The sequence below is a fragment of the Chelonia mydas genome, chromosome 5, assembly GCF_015237465.2.
Source record: "Chelonia mydas isolate rCheMyd1 chromosome 5, rCheMyd1.pri.v2, whole genome shotgun sequence".
NCBI classification, from domain to species: Eukaryota; Metazoa; Chordata; order Testudines; family Cheloniidae; genus Chelonia; species Chelonia mydas.
The window spans coordinates 87,037,700-87,050,596 of record NC_051245.2 but is presented as its reverse complement, the minus strand read 5'-3'; the positions used below and the strand labels follow the sequence as shown (position 1 = coordinate 87,050,596).

Genomic DNA, 12,897 nt, shown 5'->3' with positions numbered 1-12,897 from the left:
CATGTCAACAGAATCAAGAGAAGGCTGCAGGGCCGTTCTGGCAATGAGGGAACCTTCTGAAATGTTGGTCTTGTAGTGCTCCTTTTTGTCTTCTGGAAGATGTTCAATAAAGGTTGCCATGTGAGAAAACATGTTGTGTGTGTATTTGGCTAGTAAGGCCGAGTAGTTGGCTATGCAGAATTGGAGGGTAGCCGACGAGTAGGCTTTCCTTTCGAAAAGGTCTAGTCTTTTCCAGTCTTTATTGTAAGGGGTAGTTCTTGACTGATGTGGCTTCCCCCTTTGATTCCCCCTTCCCCACTTCTACCACCAATGAGTTTGAAAAAAAAGCTCAGCCCCCTTAGCCAGTACATAGTACTTCTTGTCGGATCTTTTACAAGAAGGCGGAGCTGTGGCTGGTGTCTGCCAGACAATTTTTGCCGGGTCCATAATGGCTGCATTAATGGGTAGTGCAAACTTGGCTAATGGAGAAGCCTGGAATATATCTATTGGTTTATGTTCTCTCTCTGGTAGCCCTGCTATGATATGTCAAGGGAGTCAGCTACCCATTTAAACAGATCTTGAAAGGATTTAAAGTCGTCTCTAGATGTGGGGGGTGGCGGCATTATTGTTTCATCTGTGACGAAGAAGAGATATGGGTAGGTAGGATGGTATCGCCCTCAGGCACATCCTCAAGTTCTTCTACTTCCTCCTCCAACATTTCTGAGGGAGCTTGGGCAGGTGGTGAAGGTGATTGTGTTGTTCTGGACCTGGGTGGGTTGGGGGGCCTGATGTATAATGCCCATGGGTCCCAGTATGTCCAGTGCGATGGGAGAGCAGGGAGGGTGGCACCCATTGTGGAGCCTGCCAGCCTCTTCCATCCAGAGATGTTTGGTGCATGAGGGTCCAGGTTTGGGTGAGGAATGGCGAGGGGTGTACATCCTTGCCTCCACTTCCTCCTCCTTATTGCTGGAAAGAGGAGGGACTAACCCTGCAGGAGTAATAGCCAAGCTTGGTCCCAGTCTGGCTGGCGTGCCGTTGGTGCCAAAAAAGTGGAATCTCCACAGCTGAAGTAATCAGGAGGTTTGCCTGACTGATAAATTGTTGCGGTACCAGGAGGCACAGTATCGAGGACAGAGGTAGACTCTGGCTGGAACTCAGAGGAAGGAAGGGCTGCTGGTGCCGCAGGCTTGCTGCACTGTATCAGTGTGGCAGGTGGTGCCATTGTCTGGGTTTTCTTCGGCTCCACCGGTGCCGAGCTAGGAGCTTTGGTGACGTGCAACTCCATGAGAGCTAGATCGCACCGGGTCTTTAGCTCCTTGGGACGTCTTGGTGCCATTGGTACCGGGGCAGACTCTGCGTTCGGAGATCACTTTTTCTGAGCGGAATCTCACTGTGGTAAAGAGTGAGACCTCTTTTTTGTGGCTTTTTTAGGAACAGAGTCCTTAGTTGCCTTTTTAGAGGAGGATCCCATGTCTGAGGCTGCTGTTGGTGACCACTGGCCAGGAAGTATCCTGGACTCTGGGTCAGAGGCTGGTCTAAGGGATTTCTCCATTATCAGGAATTTCAAATGGAGATCCCTAGGCTTCCTTGTCCTGTCAGTTTTTTGCAGTGGGGACACTTTTGAGACATATGTGTCTCCCCCAGGCAACAGACACACTGTGTATGGCCATCGGAGACCAGTATAGAGAGTCTGCAAATAAGACAGTGTTTGAAGCCTGAAGAATCAGGCATTTCTGAGGCTATGTGGAAAGGAAGAATGGGAATAATCTGTTCTTATGCCTCTTATGTCATTGGGAGTTACCCGCCTGAGGCAGGGGAAAGGGGAGGAGTAAGAAAAAGAAGGGTTTTTTTTAATATGGTAAAAGAAAATTAAAGGAGAAATTAAGGGAGAGAGATACTAGCTAGGAAAGAACTGAAATAATAGAAATAGCTAAAGCCGTGAGGGCGCTGCTCTTGTTCTGACCAAAGCCAAAGGTAGTAGAGAAGGAACTGGGAGATGGTTGGCTGCGCACATGGGATAACCACTTGGAGTGATGTGAGATGGCTGCCGCACGTGAGTGGCCAGCCGGGGCACTGCTACTACAAATCTACAATTAGAAGTGCAGGGCGCCAAGACACCTAAAGTGGAGCACCCACAGGGACACTCCTCGAAGAATGCCACATAGTGATGCAGCTGGTAATCCATTTTGACAGTCGCTGTGCTGTATCAGGTTGACCTCTCATTTGTTCCACATAGGAAACAAATAGCTGAGAAGAACCCTGAAAGGCATTTTCTTCACCAGGCAAAAAGCCAAAGCCCTATGTTCATCCAGAGCGTGCAGCCTTCATTCATCTTTGTGAGCTTGGGACGTTTGGAAGGAAACAATTAAGGAAACCATTAAGTGTATTGACTGATTCAGGTGAAAATCAGTCTCACACAGAAACTTAGAGTGAGGCCTAAGCTGGACCTGTCTTTGTAGAAAACAGTGCACATAACTCTCCCACCCTCCTAAAGGAGGTGACAGGCACTATGAAAGCCATCTTGATTGAGAGGTGCAAAAGTGAGCAGGAAGCTAAAGGGTGAAATGGAGGTCCCATAAGAATAGACAACACTAAATTTAAATCCCAAGTTGGCAATGGACCCTGAATCCATTTGTTCCATAGGGAACAAACTATCTAGTCATGATAGGATTAGTAAAAACAGTTCTACCCTTGATTCACAAGTGATACACTGAGATAGCAGCCAGATGTACTCTAATGGAGCTGAGGGCTTGACCTGACTCCTTAAGATGTAAGAGCTAGTCCAGAATTGTTTGAATCAAAGTGACATATCATGTGAGGCCCATATGAACAAGCGTTTCCAGTTACTAAGGTAAGCCACTCTTGTGGAAGGTTTTCTACTATTAAGGAGAACAATGGCAGTCCAGAATGAACAGTGAACCTCCTGTGCATTTAATCACTGATGAACCATGCTCTTGTACGCAGCACCTGAGGATTCGGGTGTAGCACTCACCCATGTTTCTGAATTAGGAGATCCTTTATGATGCGCTGGAGAGGTTTTAGTTGGGGGCTGAAGGTGATGGCTAGTGGCGTTCTGTTATTTCTTTGTTGGGCCTGTCCTGTAGAAGGTGACTTCTGGGTACTCTTCTGGTTCGGTCAATCTGTTTCTTCACTTCAGCAGGTGGGTATTGTAGTTGTAAGAACGCTTGATAGAGATCTTGTAGGTGTTTGTCTCTGTCTGAGGGGTTGGAGCAAATGTGGTTGTATCTTAGAGCTTGGCTGCAGACAATGGATCGTGTGGTGTGGTCTGGATGAAAGCTGGAGGCATGTAGGTAAGTCTAGTGGTCAGTAGGTTTCCGGTATAGGGTGGTGTTTACGTGACCATTGCTTATTAGCACTGTAGTGTCCAGGAAGTGGATCTCTTGTGTGGACTGGTCCAGGCTGAAGTTGATGGTGGGATGGAAATTGTTGAAATCATGGAGGAATTCCTCAAGGGCTTCTTTTCCATGGGTCCAGATGATGAAGATGTCATCAATGTAGCGAAAGTAGAGTAGGGGCGTTAGGGGACGAGAGCTGAGGAAGCATTGTTCTAAGTCAGCCATAAAAATGTTGGCATGGGGCCATGCAGATACCCATAGTAGTGCCGCTGACTTGAAGGTATACATTGTTACCAAATTTGAAATAGTTGTGGGTGAGGACAAAGTCACAAAGTTCAGCCACCAGTTTTGCTGTGACATTATCAGGGATACTGTTCCTGATTGCTTGTAGTCCATCTTTGTGTGGAATGTTGGTGTAGAGAGCAATGCCATGTGCCCCAGAGGGAATGAACAGAACAGGTAATCATCAAGTAATCCATCCCCTGTTGCGCATTCCCAGCTTCTGGCAAACAGAGGCTAGAGACACCATCTCTGCCCATCCTGGCTAATAGCCATTGATGGACTATCCTCCATGAATTTATCTAGTTTTTTTTTAACCCTGTTATAGTCTTGGCCTGCACAACATCCTCTGGCAAGGAGTTCCACAGTTCAAAATAAATTCTAGACAATCCCACTGGTTTTACAGCATATTCACAAACAAAATCACAAGGGAATGTATATTTAAACTTTCTTTAAGGGTTTCCTATTCCCCACCTCCACCCCCCCACCGCACCCCCAGTAAGATGAGGCCCTGAAGCATAAACCCTTGTATCAGAGGCCCGGTATGAGGCATAATGCCTGAACTAAAGTAATGGTCAAGACTTCGTTAACATAAAGCAAAGTTAAGCTGTGAGCAAGAGACAGGTCCTGCACATAGTCTGGCAAGGAGAGGGCTGATGTTGCAAAAACACACATACCTAAAAGGTACTGGACACTAGAGATATAAACATGTGCAAGGATGGTACCAAGAACATTCTGATACTAGTACATTCCACACAGATGCTGACGTATCCCAAAGACAGGGTCAAAAGGATACGATGGATAAAGTTGTTTTGTTCAAACCAACATGTACCAGGTGAGAGGCGGCATCCTAACATGTAGAGGGGTTGTACCTCAATACATCAGAGTGATGTGTAACTTGTTTGTACTTGTGTATAAGAATGCACCCCAAGGAGGTGTCTCTGTCTGGCCTAGGGGGCAGTGGTAAATCCCATCACTGACTGAGCCGGTCCATTGTCAGGGAGCACATATGTACTAGCAGAACTGTAGACATCTGATCTAGGGAGCTAGAGACTGCGTTTCATTTGGCAATAAACCTGGCTGGGTGCCTTCGTACCTTATCGGAGCCTGTGGTCATTGGGTTTGCTCGAGATCTGCTGTGCAAGCTATCTGTGCAGCGCTGGGACAGCACACAGGCGGGGTGGTGAATTGTATGGGCCCTTGGTGCCCAGGCTCCACCAATGTGTGGGTCTGGGTCTCTCCCCCATTCCCACCTGCTGCCCCCACGCACCTCACCTGAGTGTCCCCCGGTCCCCACTTGCTCCCCCCACGCGCCTCCCCTGGCCCCAGAATGTCCCTACAGCTCCATGCTGCCTCAGCTCTGCTGGCTCCCGGCATCAACTGCTGCCGCAAGGTCCTAATGCCCCCCTGCCACTAGTGCCAGGGCAGGCTGACTCTGCCCCTGCCCTTCCGCTTCAGACCCTTCCCTTTTCCAGCAGGACCCTTCACCAGCACAGGGGGCTGCCCTGCCAGCAGTCACTGCTCCTTCTCCATGCTGGACAAGGGGCGGCCTCACCCCCAGTGAGGCTGCAGTGAGGGGCAGCAGCAGGAGAGGAGGCACACATGTGATGGCAGTCTCCGCCCTTGCACCCATCACAGGGGCTCTAGGAGCATGCACACTGGCAGTGGTATGAGGTGAGTGTGGTGCAAGGGGGAAGAGGGGAGCCCGTCCCCTGGAACCTGCTGCTGCCGGCGGGGAGAGGGCTGGGAGGAGTCCTCCTCTCTGGCCTGCCTGCACCTCAAACTCCTAATCACCAGCCCAGAGCCCTCACCCCAACCCTCTGCCCTAGCCCTGAGTCTCCTCCCACACCGCTGCACCCCTCATCCCCAGCCCCACCCCACAGCCCTGATCCCTGCACCCCAACCCTCTGCCTGAGCCCCTCCCACATCCCAAACCCCTCATCACCAGCCCCACCCCAGAGCCCTCACACTTTTACATTATTTTTTAAAATATACAGTAACTCCTCACTTAACGTTATAGTTATGTTCCTGAAAAATGCTACTTTAAACAAAATGATGTTAAGCGAATCCAATTTCCCCATAAGAATTAATGTAAGGGTGGGGGGGGGTTAGGTTCCAGTGAATTTTTTTTTTTGCCAGATGAAAGACTATATTTTAATACATATACACAGTATAAGTTTTAAACAAACAATTTAATACTGTACACAGCAAAGATGATTGTGAAACTTGGTTGAGGTGGTGGAGTCAGGGAAATGCCTTACTGCTAAATGATGAACTAGCACTCTGCTGAGCTCTCAAGGGTTAACACATTATTGCTAATGTAGCCTTACACTCTACAAGGCAGCACGAATGGACGGAGGGGAGACAGAATGGCAGAGAGACAGACACACACACACACAGTGTGTGTGTGTCTGTGAGAGAGAGAGAGAGAGAGAAGCATTGCCCATTTAAGTTGGCTGACCCCACTCTAAGTATATTGCCTTTTTAATTAGATCAGCAAGTTGAGACAGCAGCTGCTGCCAGCAAGCTCCCTCGGTCCTGAGCCCTGTCGTGTCCCCCCACTGTTCTGTGGAGATGGGGGGCAGGAGCGGAGGAAGGGGACACCCTGACATCAGCACCCCACTGTCCTCCTCCCCCCACCCCGCACAGCAAGCCGGAGGTTCACGGGAGCAGTGCCAAGGCAGAGGGCTGGAGCAGCACACAGCAGTGTGGGGAGGGACCCTGAACTGCCCAGCAATTGACAGCTTGCTGGGCAGCTGCCACACAGGGAACTTAGGGGAGCTGATAGGGGGGCTGCCCGCCCACCCCGGTTCCAAGCCCCCCACCAGCTAGCTTTCTGTAAGTGGTAGACAAAGCAGGCAGCTGCCAAACAACGTTATAAGGGAGAATTGTGCTACTTTAAAAGATCATGTTCTCTAATTCAGAGGTTCTCAAACTGTGGTCCGTGAGCTCCATTCAGGTGGTCCGTGGATAGTTCCCTCTAAGGTGCGCACCTGAGGGGCTGCACATGACAGAATGAAGGGCCACCCACCTAATTAGTGGAGCCGCGCAGGCGTGGCTCCACTAATTAGGTGCCTGGACCCTGGAGAAGATGCACATGTAAGGTCAGGTGGTGGACTTGGGGGGAATAGGGAGGAAGTGGGAGGGGGCAGTGGTGTGAGAAGAGGGGGTTGGGGTAATTTGGGATGTGCAGAGCTGCAGCGGCCAGAGAAAGAGGTGTCTTTCCCGAGCTCCAGGGCTGCAGCTGCCAGAGAGAGACAGCCCTCCTTCCCAGCCTCAGCTCTGTGGCTGCTGTGGCGGGGCAGAGACCCCCCTCATTCCCAGCCCCAGCTTGGGGGCTTCTGCGGTGGAGGAGAGAGGGAGAGACCCCCCCACACTCCTTCCCAGCCCCAGCTTGGGGGCAGCCCCGGTGGGGGAGAGAGGGCACATCCATCACATTAGAAAGGTTAAGACTACCGATATTAAAATATGAGTTGTGTGCTTTTATGTGTAGAAGAAAAAAACGTTTATTATTATTAATATAGCACTTTTATCCAAAGCGCTTTACAATAGTTAGCTAATGGCACAAACAACATTTGGAAAGATCATTAAGTGGTCCGTCAAGACCTGCAGCTATTTTCAAGTGGTCCGCGAAAAAACAAGTTTGAGAACCATTGCCCTAATTGATCAGCAACATAACAACAAAACAACGTTAACCAGGACGACTTTAAGTGAGGCGTTACTGTATATTGGCTTACAAGGTAGGTGTCGGGAGGGGCGGGACTTGGACCTGTTCTGGGCACCACCAAAAATTACACAAACCTGCCACTCCTGCATACAGGGAGAACACATATGCATGCAGCCGACTGTTATCAACATTGGATAGAGCAGAGCACCACACTGGTGACATCTGATGACAGATGTCGTCAGACACATATTGCATGCTGTAAAAAGGAATTTAAATTTGCTGCGAAATTTTATGCCACAGAAATTGAGACCCTTGTTGCAGAATTTAGGTCCAGTATATACCACAGAACCCACAGGTCCCTGATTACAATTTCTATTATTCTGAGACATCAAACCACTGAAAACTAAGTGATTCCCAAATGTATATGAAATAGCATCTCACCTGCATCTTAATCAGGGAACTCATCAATCAGAGATGTTCTATAACTACCACCAAGGAGATCCCTCGACATTTAAATAATTGTGAAAGAAACTTTCGCCCTTCCCGAGGACAGGTCAACTTTAAGATTCTGTGATTGAGAAAAGAAAATCCTACGCCAGTGAACACCTCACATCTGAGCTGTAAATCCAATCTAATGCAATTCCCAGGAAACAGATATATCCCTAAAAGCTGCTTTTCCTTATGAAGGAGAACATTTGATGAGCTGTGGCTCATAAATGTCTGGTTTACACTAAATATACCATCACGTATTTAAAACTGCTACTTCATCAGTGTGAAACAGCCTATTTGCCTTTTTAAAGGAATGATATAAATAAATGAGTGCAAGTGATAGTCAAGAAAAAAAGAAAACACTGAAAACCCACTACAAAGAATTGGAAGCCCCCATGTGGCGAATTGTGTATAATGCTTCAGGTTATTTTTAATGCACTGAAAAACACACATTCCTTATCTACTGGTTGTTCAATACCTTACTAATACAAAGATCAGATTCATTGTCATAGCTGAAGATAGCCAGCAGACTTGTGCGATGTCTTATCAACAGGGGCAAATATATTAGTTAATCCTCAAGTCTTTACACTGCCAACAGTACAATAATTGAGTATTTACATTTTTAACATACTGTCTTTCAACCACAAGTTTGTCTTGAAATATAAAACAAATTCAGTTTTGAGGACCAAAGTATAATCTAGTCAGCTGTATCAACAATAGTTCTTGGGCCCAGATCCCCAAAGGGACTTAGATGCCTAAAGCACAGATTTATGCACCTAAATCCCAGTTTAAGGCATCACTGCAATCCACAGAAGGCCCATGTGGCTGCCGCCCAACACTGTAGGAGCCTAAACTCACTCAGAACCTAAATTTCCATTATAGACATTCCTTAGGCTCCTAAATTTGTGCTTCTGGACAAGTGCACTGCTGCCTCATTCTAGGCATCTGGACACCTATTTCCCATCCATGCCCTAGCGTGAACCACAAATCAGGGGACGACAGATGGAAAAATGCCTGTCTCACTTCCACGGCCCTCTCCTGTAGGCATACTCAGACTACCCCTAACCGGATCATGCCCCATTCAAAATGTGGCAGCAGCAGGTAGTGGTGCTACCGCTGCCCACCTTATAACTTTTAGTCCAGTTGTTAGAGCACTCACCAAGGATGTGGGAGACCCTGGTTCAATTCCCACTTCTGCCTGGTTCTGAGAAAGGATCTGAACAGGGGTCTCCCAACTCTCAGGAGAGTGCTCTAACCACAGACTATGGGATATTTTTATGTGGGGCTCCCTCAGTCTCTCCTGTTGAAGCTGTTCCACTATGTCTAAATAGTTATAGAAGAGTCACTGGAGCAGGGAGACGGGAGACTGGACCCTGGGTCTCCTACCTCTCAGGTGGGTGCCCCAACCACCAGGCCAGAGAGACATTCTCTCACTTTCTGACAAAATGCCTCTGTTTATACATAGTGGACCAGCTTCAGCAGGAGACTGAGGGAGACCCATGTCAGAATATCCCATCACCCAGTAGTATGGGCACTCTCCTGAGAGCTGAGAGACTGCTGTTCAAATCCACTCTCAGAATCAGGCAGAGGGGGAAATTGAACCCAAGTCTCCCACATCCTGGATGAGTGCTATAACTGCTGACTGAACTGCACCACCGCCACCACCACCTCCTTCTTCTCTGCCCCACACCATTTTGTGTGGAGTGAGGCAGGCACCTAACTCATTCTTGCAAAAAACAGATTAGCCAGCTAAGCCACCTAATTCTAGGAGAGGAGTTCCTGACTGTGGAGTGCAAGCAGAGATAGAAGCCTGGGTTTAGGTTCCTAACTCTATGAGAGGTGCAGGGCTTCAGATACACCTCTCTCATCAGCATGCCTGAGTCACCTTTGTGGATCTAGGCCATAATGCCTTTTATATGAGGATCTGAAGGTGCTCTACATTCATTAGGTTTCACAATACTACATGACACAGGTATTATACTCATTTTACAGAACAGTAAACTAAGGTACAGAATTTATCAGAGATCACGTATCTAAACAGTGACACAGTTAGGCCCCACAATTCCGAACTCACAGTCCTCTGTTTATAACCAATATACCCTTATATCAACATTCTGTCTAAAAGTTGAACATTTAAAATCCTCACTGTAAAGGTTACCAAAACTTACTTGAAAATTTCATCAACAATTATGAAGATGGCAGGGTGGCATGCTGCTTGTGGCTATCAAAAAAGAAATGGAAGAAAATTAGACCCTAATTAAGATGCAACTCATACACAGTTAGCTTTCATTGTACAATGTACAGCATTACCAGTGGACACTACTATACTGCAGTTACTAAACTAGAGATCTTGGACCAAACCCTGTAAAGGGCTCAGCATCCCAGGATTAGACTCCTTAAAAACAACAAGGAAGACATGAGACTGACAGTTACACTAGGCAGACTAGACAGGTCATAAATGTACAGATCTGGGATCTAGAACTGTGTATGACAAGTATCTAGAAAATATTAATGGTGGCAGACAGGTGAAAAGGGGGTTTTATGCATGTAACTCCTGCAGCCAACAGAAAGGAGCAGATGAGCAAACTTTTTTTTCCCTTTTCTCTGTATACTAGCCCTGTTGGATGCACTTTGACGTTCTGGTTACATCAACAAAACTAATGACAAGAAATTAATTTGCCTTCTTTTCTCTGTGGTTCAGCAACTACAATATACACTTTGGTCTGACACATTTTTTCATAATCCCATACCCTTCTATGTATCTTGGCATTTCTAATGTTACCTAAAAACATTTACTGCATCTTAGAGACCAAAAATATGTTTTTAAATTAGTGACTTTTTCAGCCTCTCTGTGCCATTATATAACAGCACACATAAGACCATCACATTTTATGGCAGTTATTAAATGAGATGGTATATTAGTAGATGTAAGCTCCAAAATAAACCCATATTTTTCACTTATAAGATTTAGGCTCTTTTACAGCACTCATAACAGTGGCAACAAAATAAACACTTGCATAAACCCTTATTTTAATTTTCATAAAACAAAAAAGAGTGACAAACATAATTTTTTGATAAAGAAAACACCTAAAGATTTGGTAAGAAAGCAAGTCCTGAAGAATAATTCCATTTTTTTAAAAAAAGTTTCTAATAAAATGCTTTTTATAGACTTCAGGATCCAGGGATGGAATAGTGTTTCCACGTGGTATTTACTGCCATGGCCCTTACCCAAAGTGCCTGAAGCACCAGTTTAAATTAAAATTCTGTGCATCTAGTTCAAGCTGAAAAGCATCTAGCACCTTAAAAAAAAGGTGTTTTTTTAAAAAAAAAAAAAAAAAAAAAACAGCTTATAGGTAAATGGAGAGTTTACCAGACACATAAACCTTAAAAAAAAATAATTATAACCATTAGTATAAACTGTCAAGGAAAGCTCTAAAAAGGCCAGCTCCTTGTTTCTCCCAGCTATCTTTACCATATTGGAAATATTAGGTGGCACCTCATTTTCATGTTTTAACACTCATTTTTTCTGTCAGACAGCGGTAGTCTTGTTGTCATATTGAACGTATGCCACCTAGTGTTCAAGAGTATTCATAGCCGGCTTTTTAGGCATGTGTGAAAAACAGCATGCGGCTTGTTGCAAGGCTGAAGTCTCCAAACATCCAGTGCTTGGAAGAAAACTATGTGGACGAGTTAGGTGGATGTGATTTTTACAGGAAAATATTGTTATTTTAAGGTACTTTACAAAATATATTGATACCTTTTAGTTTTTTAGGGTAACCATCTTTGTTTTATTTTATTTTTTTCAGCTACAGCATGTATATCTTTTAAAATAACATCATTTGTACATTTGCTTTTAAAAAGACCAATTTTTACATAAGTTTCAGGGCAAGCACCACAAAAGTTTTATGAAATTTTCACTTTATGATACTTTCACGTTCTATACCATAGATATAATTAGAGTTAAATACAATTTTTTATCATTTTTTTAAATTAAGTAACCCAAGGAATAGCATACTGGTTGTATCATTAGTTTTTATATTTAATTCAATACAAACATCCATATTTTAATTTATTTGAAATTGACATAATTTCCAGCCTTCTGTACTTGAGTTCCATAGGCCTTGGGTCCCTTGCTGCAGAATTTAGGACAAATTTGATACAGAGCTCACAGGGCCTTGACTATAGCTGTTGCTAGTGCACTGCCTATAGTAGTACAGTGGTAGAAAAGTGACTATATAACCAAATAAGCCATTTACTTGCTTGTGGCGTCAACAGTGGTTACACTGCCACTGGATACTGGAGGACCAAATCCTATTCTTGGAGCAAAGCCCAACTACATGCGCTTTGTGCAAGGAACAGAACTTTTCCATCCAACTCAGTGGCAGGGTGCAGTGAAATAGCACAGTCATTACCAGAGCCCATGGCTTATTGTTATTTATTACTTGCATTATCAAGGTCCCTAGGAATCGTAGTAATGGATCAAGATCTCATTGTGCTAGGCACTGTACAAACAGAGAACAAAAAGATGGTCCTTACCTCAAGGAGCTTTCCAATCTAAGGATAAGACATGAGACAGTAGATGGATACAGACAGATGGGGGAGTATAAGGAAACAAAGCCAATACTGGCTACTGGCAAAGAAAGTTATTTACCTTACCTGACTGGAGGTTCTTTGAGATGTGTGGTCCCTATCTGTATTCCACTGTGGACACACACGTGCTCCATCTGCCTGGAGCTGGAGAATTTGGAAAGCAGCGTCCATTGGTCCGCACATGCACCCTGGCTCACCTTGCCCCTCCAACTGAGGCGATAAAGGGTGGGACAAACTGATCGTCTCTCCATCAAGAATCAGAGAAGACCCAAAGAAGAGAAGATAGTGGAATACAGATAGGGATCATACATTTCAAAGAACCTCTACTTACTGTAAGATAAGTAGCTTTCTCTTTCTCTTTGAGTTGTGGTCCTTGTGTACATTCCACTGTTGTTGATTGATAAACAGTATTCATATAGGAGGTACGATGCACGATCACAGATGGCAGAGCCGAACAAAGGACCGCTGTTTCAAAAGATGCATCAGTGGAGGACTCCTGTACCAAGGTATGTATTTAGCCAATATGTGGATTGAGCT

At 45.5% G+C, this 12,897-nt stretch overlaps 1 protein-coding gene across 13 annotated transcripts in view; it reads right to left on the bottom strand.

Annotated features, from left to right (window-relative positions):
• Positions 1 to 12,897, bottom strand: part of FANCC (FA complementation group C) — a 153,267-nt gene that overhangs the window by 26,469 nt on the left and 113,901 nt on the right. For 9 of the 13 annotated variants that reach the window (XR_006291032.1, XM_043547094.1, XM_043547099.1 and 6 more), the window contains 3 exons: positions 12,427 to 12,570; positions 12,307 to 12,324; positions 9,939 to 9,991 (listed from right to left, as the gene is read on the bottom strand). The exons of 1 other annotated variant lie outside the window; for it this stretch is intronic. Coding sequence is in view for 11 of the 12 variants with exons in the window: in XM_043547094.1 (XP_043403029.1) it covers positions 9,939 to 9,991; positions 12,307 to 12,324; positions 12,427 to 12,570 (215 nt within the window). In the remaining variant the exon portion in view is untranslated. The remainder of the gene's footprint in view (positions 1 to 9,938; positions 9,992 to 12,306; positions 12,325 to 12,426; positions 12,571 to 12,897) is intronic. 3 more of the 13 variants (XM_043547096.1, XM_037901717.2, XM_043547091.1) reach the window with 2 other exon arrangements.